The sequence below is a fragment of the Electrophorus electricus genome, chromosome 20, assembly GCF_041902795.1.
Source record: "Electrophorus electricus isolate QZ-2024a chromosome 20, ASM4190279v1, whole genome shotgun sequence".
Taxonomy (NCBI): Eukaryota; Metazoa; Chordata; class Actinopteri; order Gymnotiformes; family Gymnotidae; genus Electrophorus; species Electrophorus electricus.
The window spans coordinates 4277501-4291594 of record NC_137516.1 but is presented as its reverse complement, the minus strand read 5'-3'; the positions used below and the strand labels follow the sequence as shown (position 1 = coordinate 4291594).

Sequence of the window (14094 nt, the reverse complement as noted above, 5' to 3'; positions counted from 1 at the left end):
GTTTTCTTCTGTTAACCATGGTTACCTCCAAGGAAACACGTGCAGTCATCATTGCATTGCTTTAAAAGGGCTTCACAGGCAAGGACATTGCTGCTTGTAAGATAGCACCTAAATCAACCATTTATCGAATCCTCAAGAACTTCAAGGAGAAGTTCTTCAGTTGCAGTGAAGAAGGATTCAGGGCACCCAAGAAAGTCAAGCAAGCGCCAGGACCGTCTCCTAAAGAGGATGCAGCTACAGGATCAGGTCACAACCAGTGCAGAGCTTGCTCAGGAATGGCAGAAGGCAGGTGTGAGTGCATCTGCACACGCAGTGAGGCGAAGGCTTTTGGTGGATAGCTTGGTGTCAAGAGGGGCAGAAAAGAAGCCACTTCTCTCCAAGAAAACCATCAAGGACACACCGACATTCTGCAGGAAGTACAGGGATTGGACTGCAGAGGACTGGGGTAAAGTTATTTTCTCTGATGAAGCCCCCTTCAGTTTGGGACATCTGGACAAATACTTGCCCAGAGAAGAAAAGGTGAGCACTGCCATGAGTCCCGTGTCATGCCAACAGTGAGGCATCCTGAGGCCATTTATGTGTGTGGTTGCTTCTCATCCAAGGGAATGGGTTTGTTCAAAATTTTGCCTAAGAACACTGCCATGAATAAGGAATGGTATCAAAATATCCTCCAAGAGCAACTTCTCCCAAAGATCCAGGAGCAGTTTAGTGAGGAACAATGTTTTTTCCAGCATGACAGAGCACCATGTCACAAGTCAAAAGTGATAACCAAGTGACTTGGTGAACAAAACATTAAAATGTTGGGTCCATGGCCAGAAAATTCCCCATATCTCAATCCCATTGAGAAACTTCGGTCAATGCTCAAAAAGAGGGTGCACAAACAAAAACACACAAACTGATCAACTCCAAGCATTGATTAGGCAAGAATGGGTTGCCATCAGTCAAGATTTTGCCCGGAAGCTGATATCCAGCATGCCAAGGCGAATTGCAGAAGTCTTAAAAAAGAAGGGTCAACACTGTACATATTACATCTTTGCTTCAACTGAATATATTTGTCACTAAAAAGTAAAAAAAAAAAAAAGGATCTAAAAAAAAACGGAGGCAGTAAACAAAACTTTTATGTCAGTTTCAAAACTTTTGGCCATGACTGTATGTGTGTGTGTTATACTGAATCGGCTGCTCCGATATGAAGGTTTATCAGTCAGGCATAGTCCTGCTCTCTAGATCTGACCAATGTTACACTCCCATCATCATCCTCATCATCATCCTCACACTCTTGGAAACAGCATCTCGTGAAACCGAAGCCTTTTCGCTTCCGGGTTTTGCTGCTGCAGGAGCCACGAAGTCGTCCGATTTGAAGCCCTGCCCCGATCGGAGCAGACCTTCCCCCGGAACACTTGGACTCCAGAAGGGAAGATCCAAAAATCAAGTACTAACTAATCAAATCAAGAACAAAAACAAAGGCAGACCGTGTCTGTGTGCGTGACCTGCCCTGTAACCTGTTTCGGATCGTTTAGCAGTGTCTGCGTCAGTCTGTGTGGGACAGGCCTGTCCCGGTGGTCTAACCTGACAGAGCCGCTGTGTCCAGCTGGGCTTCTCGAAGGAAGGTCGTGCTACAGCTGGACGAGGTGTATTGTCCAGTGTTGTAGATGCAAAGCAAGGTCCGTGCTCTCTCTTTACACATTAATGAATGCAGGTGACCCAGAGCGGGGGAAGAGAGGCGATCACTTAGACAGGGGCTGTTACTGCTCGGTAATGTACAGTTAAGCTTTAATGAGCTCCGGGGGAATGTGATATCATTACAGAGACTTTTCATGGTAGGGGGATGATATTTACTGTTTAGATTCCAGTAGAACCACAGATAACACAGCATCCGTGTGTAATGAAACGGCCCGCTTTGGCATGCGGACATGCCTCAGCCAGTGGCATATAGTGGATATAGGTGTGAAGCCCACTAGAACATAATCCGTATGGAAGACACTGTCACGGAAACAGGAAGGTACTGAAAATGATGGCATTACTGGGCTGACAGAGCATCAACAAGGAAGATACTAAGCATAATCATACCCAACGTCTGGTGATGGGTCTCAGATACCCAACGTCTGGTGATGGGTCTCAGATACCCAACGTCTGGTGATGGGTCACAGATACCCAACGTCTGGTGATGGGTCTCAGATACCCAACGTCTGGTGATGGGTCACAGATACCCAACGTCTGGTGATGGGTCTCAGATACCTAACGTCTGGTGATGGGTCTCAGATACCCAATGTCTGGTGATGGGTTTCAGATACCGGACGCACAGACTCCATTGACATGGACAAACATTTAGTAATACACAAAGACAATGGCACTCACATATAACACCAGCGATGAACATGAACACGAAACCGTTATCATTAAATAAAAGTGATGAACACGAATACATTTAACAGCGTCGATAAGAACAAGGATACAAGGACAATGCTATCATTAACATCAACAATGACCAACAGTCCTGCACACTATGACGAGGGTTTAAATACACACAAACAAACAAGGTGCAGGTATGTGCAGGTGTGGTTACAGACAAACAAAACCCTCCCACTGCACATGGCGGGCCAAACCACGTGATTTGTGAGAGGCAAGCTTTCCATTATAGAACCCCCTGCCAAGGGGCGTGGCTCCCGACGCGTCCTTCCAATGAACGCAAGCCTCAGGGCACCGTGTACACAGTTTAACCATGTAGTGATTGTTTCATTTAATTTTTTTCCAGAACCTGGCTAATCATTTGTGTTTCTGTCCACTAACTTCACTATATAGGACTACTACAGGACTACTATAGGACCACTATAAGACTAGTATAGGACCACTGCAGGAGTACTACAGGACTAGTATAGGGCTAGTATAAGACTACTAAATGACTACTATAGGGCTACTACAGGACTAGTATAGGGCTAGTATAAGACTACTAAATGACTAGTATAGGGCTACTACAGGACTAGTATAGGGCTAGTATAGGACTACTAAAGGACTAGTATAGGGCTACTACAGGACTAGTATAGAACTACTAAAGGACTAGTATAGGGCTACTACAGGACTAGTATAGGACTACTAAAGGACTAGTATAGGGCTACTACAGGACTAGTATAGGACTAGTATAGGCTGCATAGTTGTCAGTTCTGTTTGTGTGATGCTTCTTCCATTATTCTGGAGTCAGATTCAGGAGCCCTGTTCCAGATGCAAATGCATGATGATGATGATGATGATGGTGTGTGTGTGTGTGTGTGTATGTGTGTGTGTGTGCGTGTCGAGTGCGTGCACACATTTCCTTGCTGAGTGACAGCTCAGCTCTTTTATTGCCAACGACACTGTGATCAATACAGTACTCAACCCACATGCTCTCTCTCTCTTTCTCTCTCTCTCTCCCTCTCTCTCTCTCTCTCCCTCTTTCTCTCTCTCTCTCTCTCTCTCTCTCTCTCTCTCTCTTTTCACAGTGGGAGCTTGTTATAGAGCCACTAAGCAGATCCTGTGCAGACAGGATTCATTGTTGTTTAATGTTCAGAAACTATACTTACTGCCACATCACTTTAAAGGTCCTTCCTCTGACTCCGTACACAGTCGGTTAAGGGGCTCTAGTCTACGTCAGTGACTCTGAAACAGAGTTAACCGGGACCCACGTGAATCGGTCCCCTAAGAGCATGATTGTTGATCTGGGTTCAGTATGTACGTTCTCATGCTTATTAACAAGAAGAGCTGACAATAACTGACCTTAGGTCAGCTCTTTTTAATTGTGGTTCTGTAGTTCACCTGGCAGAGCAGTTAGTGCAAGGTGTTAGCAACATTAAGGTCATGGGTTCATTTCCCAGGAAACAAACATGATGTCATACTAATAAATATGTAAGTGACTCTGGGTACGTGCACCTGATAAACATTAGTTATGGATGTTTTAGTCTTAGGATCCCTGCAATCACAGACTCACCTACTTAAAATCCTGATTTAAATTTACATTTAAATGTATCAGATACTGGACCAAATTCACAAACCTTGCAGATACTGTGGGAACAGTAAGAGATTGCATGGACTATTATTCTCCTAAATCCAGGCTTATTAAGTAGTTCTTGACCTTAAGGCATATTATTCAGTACCTACTGTAAGTGTCAGGAGCCTATGGCCTGGTCTGGCTCTCTGAGCTGTATGCAGTACCGGTCTGGCTCTCTGAGGAAGAGACCATAGGTAATTAGGATCGGATATTATCAGGGTGTGAAGCCAGCTCTCCAGACCAGGAATCGTTTGATCTGTCCCTTCAATCCTCTCTTTTCCCCTGAGAATGCCTCATCATTTTTTATTACTATTATTTTTAATCTAAGGGAAAATAATGAAAATTTAATTAAGATGGAATGTGAACTAGGAATCATTAGTGGCTAAATTGGAATGGCCCAATAAAGAGATGATACATTTCTCTCTTCCTCTTTCTCCCTCACTCTCCCTACCTCCTCCTCCTCTCCCCTCCTCTCTCGCTGACCCCCCCCCCCCCCCCCAACACACACACCCCGCCCCTCCCAAACAGGTGAAACGTGAGTATGAGTGGTTGCGGCAGGCTCTGTGTGCAGTGACCGTGGAGAGAGATTGTCCGCTGTGGAAGAGGACTCAGCTCCAAGGCAAACTGGAGAACCTAGAGCAGGTGCTGCAGGTAAGAGACCCCCCCCCCCCCCCCCCGCTCTGCTCTCCTCCGCTATGCGCGCCTCCTGGCCCTTCAGGAGTTCCGTTACCTTGCCTCCTGGCCATTAGGTACCGGGGACTGAGACTATCCCGGTAAACCTTCATGAAAGTTGTGGTGCAGACACATTAAACGGATTTGACATCTAATGCACCTCAGATCTGCTGATGAAATACTTCTGAGCTGGTATGTCAAGACTATTCTCAACCCACCTGGTTTGTTTACATTTCAAGGCTCTCCTTTATCCCAGCAGGTGAAGTTTATTTTCCCTTTTACTCCTAACCGTTCAGAGCCCGACCACCTTCTGAGTGAAAGTTCTCAGTTGCTTTGGTTTCTTGAGGTTTCATATGAAAATCAATCATGATTTGGTGTTTACACACTTAGGCGTAATTTGATCTTCTTTATTGCTGAGACCAAAACCCAGCCTCGGAGTCTCAGATAAGCCGTTCCCAAAGGAGCGTTGCTGTAGCCTCATGCTGTCTGAAGACGTGACAGAAAGCTCAGGAGCGCCTGAGCGTGTCAACATGTGCCGGTGCCCTCGGGAATCCCAGGTCCAACAGGCCTGAGGCAGAAGGGTGGTTGGGCCTTCTGCTCGGACACAGATCATACCTCCACCCTTTTAGGTCCTGACAGAGTGCGGCGTGTGTGGAAATGAGCAGGTGTAGAGGTTCTTCACCTCTTGTCGTCTGCCTCTGACTCTTTACTTTGACAGTCAATATTCCTGTCATTCTTTCTCTTTCGTATTTCTTCTTTCCATTTATCTCTTCATCTCACTCGTCCCACATGTGACTCTCTCTCCTTTTTTCTCTCACTGCCTCCCTCTCTCTCTACCCCCCCCCCCCCCGGACAATATGCCAGACGTTTGGAGGGGAGCCGATGTGCCTTTCATTACGTGGTTGAAAGCTTAGATCTGCGTTTTAATCGGTGATCCGATGTTAAAGCTTAGGAAAAAAAAAAAAAACCTTTCCTGAGTAAATCGATTGAATAAAGGGTGTTTTTCTTTCCCTCTCCCCCTCTTTCTCTCGCTCTTTCTCCCCTCCCTCCATCCCTCCCTCCCTGAAGCACATGCGAGATGCTGCAGAACGGAGGCAGCAGTTAGAGCTTGAGCATGAACAGGCCCTGGCCGTCCTCAGTACCAAACAGCAGGAGATCGACCTTCTGCAGAAGGTGAGAGGTCACCGCTCGCATCCAGCGCCCGTTTCTCGGGTCTCTGAGCGCGGAGGGCTCGCGGCAGGGGGCACACCCGCCTCTATGCCTGCCATCCTGCCAGCTCTTCTGGGGGAAGTAGAGGTCACAGCCCCAACGCCAGTGGGTCAGCTCGGGCTCCCTACCCCAAGACCCCAGAGAAAGACAGAACACACCCTCATTTACAGTGAGAGAAGAAAGATGGGTGATCAAGCTACAGACCTACACACACACGGAGCGACGCACATGCACACACACGAAAGAGTCTTTTTTTGAGATTGACATCCCCCACTCCACATCCTGTTTTCATTTACTTGTTTGTCCAGTTTGGTTTCCTGTTTATTTTTTTTGCATTTTTCTGGTTTCGTCTGGTTGAATTTAATTTTATGTTTGTATTTTATTTCATTTGTCTGCATTTTACTCTGTTGTAAAACACCTTGTGCAGCAGCTGTTGTTTTTAAATGCGCTCTATAAATAAAACCTACCACACTCTTCTTATGAAAGCAGGTTCAGCATCCTGCACTAGTGAAGCTGCTTTGTTTATCCCCCCTCCACCCCCCCGGTCGGTGCTACGTTTACCCACCCCGCCCGGCCGCCACAACGGCTGCCTTTGATTAAGGATTTTGCACAGCACTGAGGGACCAGGCTCCTGGATGCGCGAAAGGCCCGGTCTACGTCTAAAGCGCAGTGCCAGAAGTAGTCTAAACGTAAACAGGTGCCAGTCGGATCTAGACTCTGGAGAAAAGTAGGCATGAAAGCCCTGTGTTCAATTTTTCAAACTGCCCAGGCTCTCCGAAAACGTGGAAAGGCTCATCCAGAACGTGGTGTCCTGCTCTGGCTCACTTCTGGCCAGATGAGTGTGTGTGTGGTGCTGATATCTGATATGATACAGAGAGACGGGCTGTGCTCCTCTCGTCTGGATTGACATCTGGGTTGATCTGTGTCCTCGCATTACCTAAAGATACTTTCTTTTGCCTCCAGGCCCAGGTTGAGGCCAAAAAGGAACATGAAGGTGCTGTCCATTTATTAGAGGTGAGTGTGTGTGTGTGTGTGTGTGTGTGTGTGTGTGTGTGTGTGAAGCATTTGTGATTCTGTTTTCATATAAATGTGCACTGTGCATCATTTCATTTCTCCTCTAACTCATGTTGGTGTCCAGAACCATATGAGTGATATTTAAGCTTTTTTTTCTGTTTTTGTTGTTGTTGTTCTGTAATTATGAACAGAAATTGAAAACACTTCACTAGACTGCCTCTGCATTGTGCCAGGCAGTGTTTTAATAAACAGAATTCTTTTTTCCATATAGTGCAACTGCTTCTGAATGACATGAAAATAGTTTATTTTACATTCTCATTTAATTTCCGGGGCAGTCATGAGTGTTCTCCTGTTTTATTCTCACTCATGTTTGAGCACTTGAGTTGGTTCACATAATGATTTGCACGTTGTCTTTTGGCTTACGGCTTTCTAAAGCACTTCTGACTGTTTGTTTGCTTGTTTGTTTCTAAAGCAGTCTCACTGTGACTGATTCGCTTTCTTACATCTCTTGTACTTTTATTGGTCTTTTTTGCATATACAGAATCACTTGGACAGCATGCAGGTATTGGCCAATTATTCTTCCTCCCTGTGACCCACCCCCCTCCCCTAACCCCGCCCCCTTCCCACATCCTCCCCTCTCAGTGTTAATGCCCCTCCCATGCCTCATGTCCATGGCCGTAGCTTTAGTGTGCCCTGTGGTGAAACCTCCACCCGTCAGCCCCAAATGAAGTGTGGCTTGAGTGAGCCGCGCTCATCTGTGGGATGTTTCGTCTCGTGTCGACACGATGTTGTTGACGTTCATGTTTTTTTTAAGGATTTTTTTTATTTTTATTTTTTGGAGGATTTCCACTGCTCTGAAATCCTAATGCAGCTTTTCACGGAGACGTTTGCACAGCGCTAATCACAACTAACAACCTTTCACGAATGGCTGTGTTGTAAAGACCCAATTGGCAGTTGCTGAAACTACACCAGGTCCTCTTAAAAGGAGCCTAGAATGATCCAGAACTCCCACAGGAACACTTATTTAACATCGAACCTTTAATATTGCCACACTTCCACAGTTACGGTGATTTCTGATTGGGTTTGTGACACTATAACAGCAAAAGGCCAAAGATGTGGCGTCCGTGAAGTGTGTGCCGTCATGATTTCGGTTCGAGAGCATGCTCTGTCCTTTCTGTTATAGGCATCTAATGCCATTTGTTTTTGTTATTTAATCTGGCCCGGAGGAAGAGCGACTCAAAACAATCTTTTTTTCTGACAGCCTTTTGACTCCATATATTGAATGTCCTTCCCCCTCTGCACCTACCAGCATAAGACATGCTTAAAGGTCACCCGTATGGCATTGGTCTACCTGTAACAGTAACAGCTGGCAGCTGCGTGTCAGCTCCAAGCCCAGACCAGTGCCACCCTGTGCCACCATGCCTGTCCACCGTGTGCAGCCGTCAGCTCCGTGCTAATAAACAGCCCTGGCTGTCATTACAGCGTGTTTGTTACCCCTGCATTGAAGCACTGACGCTCACTTAATGACTCCTAATGCTCGTAACACTCCCATGACATTTCTGTTTTCATCCTACAAATTAACACGGTATAGTCACAGACATCACGCGGACGAATATTTCATTTTCTTATGATTCTGTATGCTTTGTCTCTGTATATAAGGAATAAAAACACAATGTAGGCTTTGGAAGGTGGGACTTCCCCTTAGCCAGAGCCCCCGTTTAGCTAGAACCCTTGTTTAGCTAGAACCCTTGTTTAGCTAGAACTCCATTTGTGTCAGTCACCCATTCAGCACTGGTGGAGGTTGTGGAGTTACATTCCACACTCTTTGTGCTTAGATTAGCGTAAACTGTAGGTCATGACCCAGACTTTTTACTACCAGGGGGCACCGGGAGATGCAGCCTGAGGTTTAGACGGGTGTAGAAGGGTGTAGAAGGGTGTAGAAGGGTGTAGAAGGGTAACTTCTGAAGCAGGCCACTGCTTTGATGCCTGCTGTTCATTCACAGAAGACGTGTAAACTCACTTTTGTGTCTCTGTCTCATCCGTTTTCTGTCCCTTGCTCTTTGTCTCCACCCACCACCCTCTGTCTGTCTCTCTCCCTCTCTCCCTCTCTCTCTCCCTCTCTCCCTCTCTCTCTCTCTCTCTCTCTCTCGCTCTCTAGGCGAAAGTGAGGGAGTTGGAGGAGAGATGCCGGACACAGAGTGAGCAGTTTAACATGCTCTCCAAGGAGCTGGAGAAGTTCAGGCTGCAGACCAGCAAGTTTGACCTCCTGGGCTCTAGCCACCTGACAGGGGGTGACTCACCCAGCTCCCCCACCAAAACACCCTCCCTGACCCAGCTCCTGAATGGCCTGGCCACGCCGGCAGGGAAGGGTGAGTGCCGTACACAACTCGTTTACTTGGTGACCAGGCTGACGAGGTCACTATACATGCACCAGTATACGCGGTCGAGGTCACTGTGCACATGAGAAACCCTTCCATCTTGCTTCCGCCGTCGTGCCGTCTGGGCCCGGCTCCCATGCCTCCTAACCAGATCCTCGCACTTGTGCAGTTGTGTTTGATGGACCTCCAGGCGTTCCTTCCAAGGACCTGTCAGCTCCAGAAGGAACAACAGTGCCCAGTTCTCCGACGGAGGGATAACGTCTGGTTGCAGCCTAGACCACGAACTACGTTGGGGGTTGGGGGCAGCTTTCACAGATCCGCTGAGAGTTGCCAGCCATTAGCTAATGGATGCGGACTGAACCGAGCGCTGCCTGGCCTCGCGGTCTCTCACTCTGTCACAGACAGCTTCGGCGCCGGTCTTCCGGAAGAGGTTTCCCTTGCCAAGTGTTCCCGGACAGCCATATGGGAAGCGCAGCAGAGAGCGTCTTCCTGTGTGTAGAGCCCATGCAGGGCTGTGTCTGTCTTCCTCGATGTGCAGATCTGACATGTCCGACAAGGGACGCCTGGAAGAGACATGTCGTGGAACCCGTTAACTCAAAACACAGCCTAAAGAAAGGGTTATGACATATCACATTTTCTAAATGAATGTTGTAGATAGATATCACAAATAACTTTATACCCTTATTTAACTGTGTACTATTTGTGTAGTTATTGTTTTCTTGCAGGGTAAGTGGTAAACATCAACATGTTTTCCTGCAGGCTTGTATCTGTGTGCCTTCCTTCAATTAGAATAGCCCACGTTAGTCTTTTCTGCAACGTAAATAACCTGAAGGCAGCTCTACAGAGGGGGCGTAAGATATGACAAACTCCTCAGTGGAGATGAGCGGAGGTGTGAGGAGGAGGGGAAAGTGGGCGGGGCTTGTGAGCTGAACTGGCCTCGGAGAGAAGGGAAGATTGCAGAGCCTGCAATTACTAATGAAGGCATCAGTCAGCCCTGTGGTCCGCCCTCCTCTGCCGTTTACCCGCTATGGGAGCGCACACGCCGCGAACACGCATGTCGTCCGTGCTGACCTTTAGCGGGAGACAGCCGAGATGTATGGACGATCAGCACTGTGGACAGACTTGGGCAGGGCATGAATTGCTGGAGCGAACATGCTCACCACTGTCAATTGTCAAGGAAGTTAGTGAATTCCGTGCAAGGTAGATTGTGTTACTGAAGGCAACCGACTCGTCACCTGACTCACAAAGGAAATTGAAGGTGCTCTTAAAAATGTGATTATGTCAGCAGTTTTTGAGTTATGGTGTTTGTGTGTGTGTGTGTGTGTGTGTGTGTGTGTGTGTGTGTGCGTGTGTGTGTGTAGGCAGTGACGACTCCCTGGGTAAGTCTGTGATGTCAGAGTTCGTTCGGCCTCTGCAGATGGGCGGAGCGGAGAAGGCGGAGCTTCTGTCCGTCAAGCCCAGCTTGCTGTCTCGGAGCACACCGTCCAGCCCCCGCCAAGCATACCTCTCCGAGGTCCGGCCCGTCATGACCACTTCTGCTGTGAGTCTCTCCACCAATCGATCGCCAGCCGCCTAATTAATCAACACGTCCGTCCGCCAGTCAGCCTCTCGACTGTGGCAGCATGCGATGGAACAATTGCTGGGGGTTCTGGTCACTCCATTTCTCCGTTTATCCCTCCATTTCTCCTTTCATCCCTCCACCCTAAGGTTTGTTCGGATGAGTGTTCGGACGCTGCTAATCACATTCGTAACACTGCAGTTTTTTAGGAAAGAACTGAACTGCACAGAAGACTTGTGGTGCTTTGACCTGTGGTACTCACTGCCCCCTGCTGGGGGGGAGGTGTCCTACTTCCTGCAGGTGGAGAATGCCGGACGCTCTCCTGGACGCCCAGTAACACATGGAGAGATTAAGACTCAAGGGTTTTCACTGCCTATTTAAACTATTTAAAGCTAAAGGCAGGGATATAGCAAAATGATACATACCATTTTGGTTCATAATTTAAAAAGCTTTTTTTTTTTCCTATTTATTATTTTTTGAAACAACAGTGGCAGAAGCCTCTTTCCCTTGTTTTGTATTTTGGTGATGGTGTGTGTTTACTGTAACCAAGGCCTTTGAAAAGTGTCATCTTTAAGAATCGCTGCGTACACACACTTGATAAGCAGTAATGGTTTTGTGCCTTTAATGGCTGGAGATGTGTTTGTATTGACAAATACATCTGTTAATTAAAATGACTAGTCACAATCACAATGGGAGTCTTGTTGATGACAATTTACACATGCAGCCAGGCTCTGTGTGTGTGTGTGTATGTGTGTGTGTGTGTGTGTGTGTGTGTGTGTGTGTGTGTGTGTGTATGTGTGTGTGTGTGTGTGTGTGTGTGTGTGTGTGTGTGTGTGTGTGGAATGAGCTTTGAAGGTGTGAATAGTCCAATCTGTGTCCTGGTGGTAGTGTTGACACCCTCACACCCAGCACTCCACCATGTTTAAGCACCCCTGCTGACATCACTGCACACTACATACTACACACTGCACACTGTATCCTGCACACTACACACTGCATACTGCATCCTGTATCCTGCACACTACACACTGCATACTACACACAGCACATTGCACACTGCACGCTGCATACTCCACACTGCATACTGCATACTACATACTGCACACTGCACACTACACACTGCACACTGCACACTGCACACTGCCCCCTGGACCCTTCCCACTACCCACTTCATACTGAACCCTCAGTTCTTCGGCCTGGAGAGTGAGTTTAAGATGGGAGATGGTCACACTGCACACTTTCTTAGGAGTTTAGCGTTTACTCTTTGAATGTTAGCTGTTTTGAAATACAAACATTACATTTGGTCATGCAGGTACATCCTTGTTTCTTATCTCTTCTCTAAAGTCCTCTAAACACTGCTTTACTGGCATGAACGTTATTGCCTGCTTTTTTTGCCAGAGAACATTTTCATAAAGTAATTAAACACAACTGCTGATTCGCAAATAAAGAAAAAACAGCCGGAAAAACAAGTGCAATATGCGAAACTTTGATTGCTTCACTGGCTGACCCTTTGATTCTCTCTCTTTCTCTGTCTCTGTCTCACTCTCTCTCTCTCACTCTCTCTCTCTCTCTCCTTTCTTTCAGCTGGACAAAGAACTCAGCCTGTCTCCCCATGCCAAGCCCAGGTTCACGGGTAAAGCGCGCCTGTGTGTTGCTCGTTATAAGTGAGTACCTTAACAGCCATCGTCACCCAACAGCAGCGCGCGGCTCCAAGAGGCATTCCCTTCACTTGCACGCCTTCTGTCCTCAGCTATAACCCCTACGACGGCCCCAATGAGCATCCTGAGGCAGAGCTCCCCCTGGTGGCTGGGAAGTATCTTTATGTTTACGGTACCATGGACGAAGACGGCTTCTATGAAGGTATGCTACTGCTGCATAACAGAGGAGCAGCACATCCAATACCCTTATTTGGATTGAAGTTTACAATTTGTCTTAAATTGGCAATATATCAAGAGGGATTATAATTGGTTATTATATGGTCAATATACCAAAAAGTGACTGTTTATTCCCGTAATAATGCAAAAATGAACTAAGCCTTTTCTGCTTTTAAGACAAGAGCCATTTTCAGATTTCCACTAGACTCTGTCTCTCTGTCCCCATCCAGGAGAACTCCTGGACGGCCAGCAGGGCCTCGTCCCCTCCAACTTCGTGGACTTCCTCAAGGATGAGGACGCGACATCGGCGTCGCTGTCGGAGCGCCTGAAGGAGCCGCTGTACGCCGAGCCCGGCTCTGCCTCCCTTCCCAGCAGTGCCGTGAGCACGCTCAGCACACTGCTCTCCGAGAAACTGGACGTGCTGGGCTCATGCACGGGCACGACCACAAGCAGCAGCAGTGGTATCAGTAGCCTGGGGTCAGGCCTGGGGTCAGGCCTCGGGTCGGGCCTGGGGTCGGGCCTGGGGTCGGGCCTCTCGGATGGGCTCGGCCCCTGCGGCGCCACGCTGGACGCCGGCATCGGCGAGATCGCAGAAGACGCAGTGCCTTACCCACGATGCATCACCCTCATCAAACAGCTGGCCAAGAGCGTGATCGTGAGCTGGGAGCCTCCGCTGGTGCCGCCGGGTTGGGCATCAGCCGTCAGCGGCTACAACGTGCTGGTGGACCAGGAGGTGCGCATGAGCGTACCCTTCGGGGCACACGCCAAGTCCCTGATCGAGAAGCTCAACTTGGCCTCCTGCACGCATCGCATCTCTGTGCAGAGCGTGACGGAGCGCGGCCCCTCCGACCCGCTGCGCTGCACCCTGCTGGTGGGGAGGGACGTGGTAGTGGCCCCGTACTTCCTGCGGGTGGAGAACGTCACACAGACCTCCGCCGACCTCTCCTGGATGCCCAGCAACAGCAACTACAGCCACGCCGTCTTCCTCGACGACGTGGAGTGCGACGTGGTCAAGCCAGGCAGTTACAGGTACCGCATCTGTAACCTGAGCCCTACGACCGTGTACAAGGTACGGGTGGTGGCCCGACCCCATCAGGTACCCTGGCAACTGCCACTGGAGCAGAGGGAGAAGAAGGAGATCTCGGTGGAGTTCTGCTCGCAGCCTTTCGGTAAGTCCTCCACCTTCCCATCAGCCCCTGCTCCCCGGCCACGGCTTAACTACTGCCATGCAAGTTTAGGTGGACAACCACTGAGTGGAAAGGCAGTTGGCACAGAGGCAATGAGAGTAGTGTGGACTGAACAGGTTCTGCTTTACACTGCGTCATGTGCATGCAGGTGTGGCCACCTGATGTGGTCACCTGATGTCCAAGC

At 48.4% G+C, this 14094-nt stretch overlaps 1 protein-coding gene across 20 annotated transcripts in view; it reads left to right on the top strand.

Moving 5' to 3' along the window:
• The first annotated feature begins 4549 nt into the window (after positions 1–4549).
• Positions 4550–14094, top strand: part of rimbp2b (RIMS binding protein 2b) — a 39196-nt gene continuing 29651 nt past the window's right edge. For 19 of the 20 annotated variants that reach the window (XR_014118853.1, XR_014118851.1, XR_014118852.1 and 16 more), the window contains exons 1-9: positions 4550–4669; positions 5759–5863; positions 6863–6913; positions 7455–7475; positions 9072–9282; positions 10653–10831; positions 12434–12513; positions 12600–12709; positions 12954–13892. Coding sequence is in view for 7 of the 20 variants with exons in the window: in XM_081703368.1 (XP_081559494.1) it covers positions 5762–5863; positions 6863–6913; positions 7455–7475; positions 9072–9282; positions 10653–10831; positions 12434–12513; positions 12600–12709; positions 12954–13892 (1693 nt within the window). In the remaining 13 variants the exon portion in view is untranslated. The remainder of the gene's footprint in view (positions 4670–5758; positions 5864–6862; positions 6914–7454; positions 7476–9071; positions 9283–10652; positions 10832–12433; positions 12514–12599; positions 12710–12953; positions 13893–14094) is intronic. The other variant, XR_014118854.1, reaches the window with a different exon arrangement.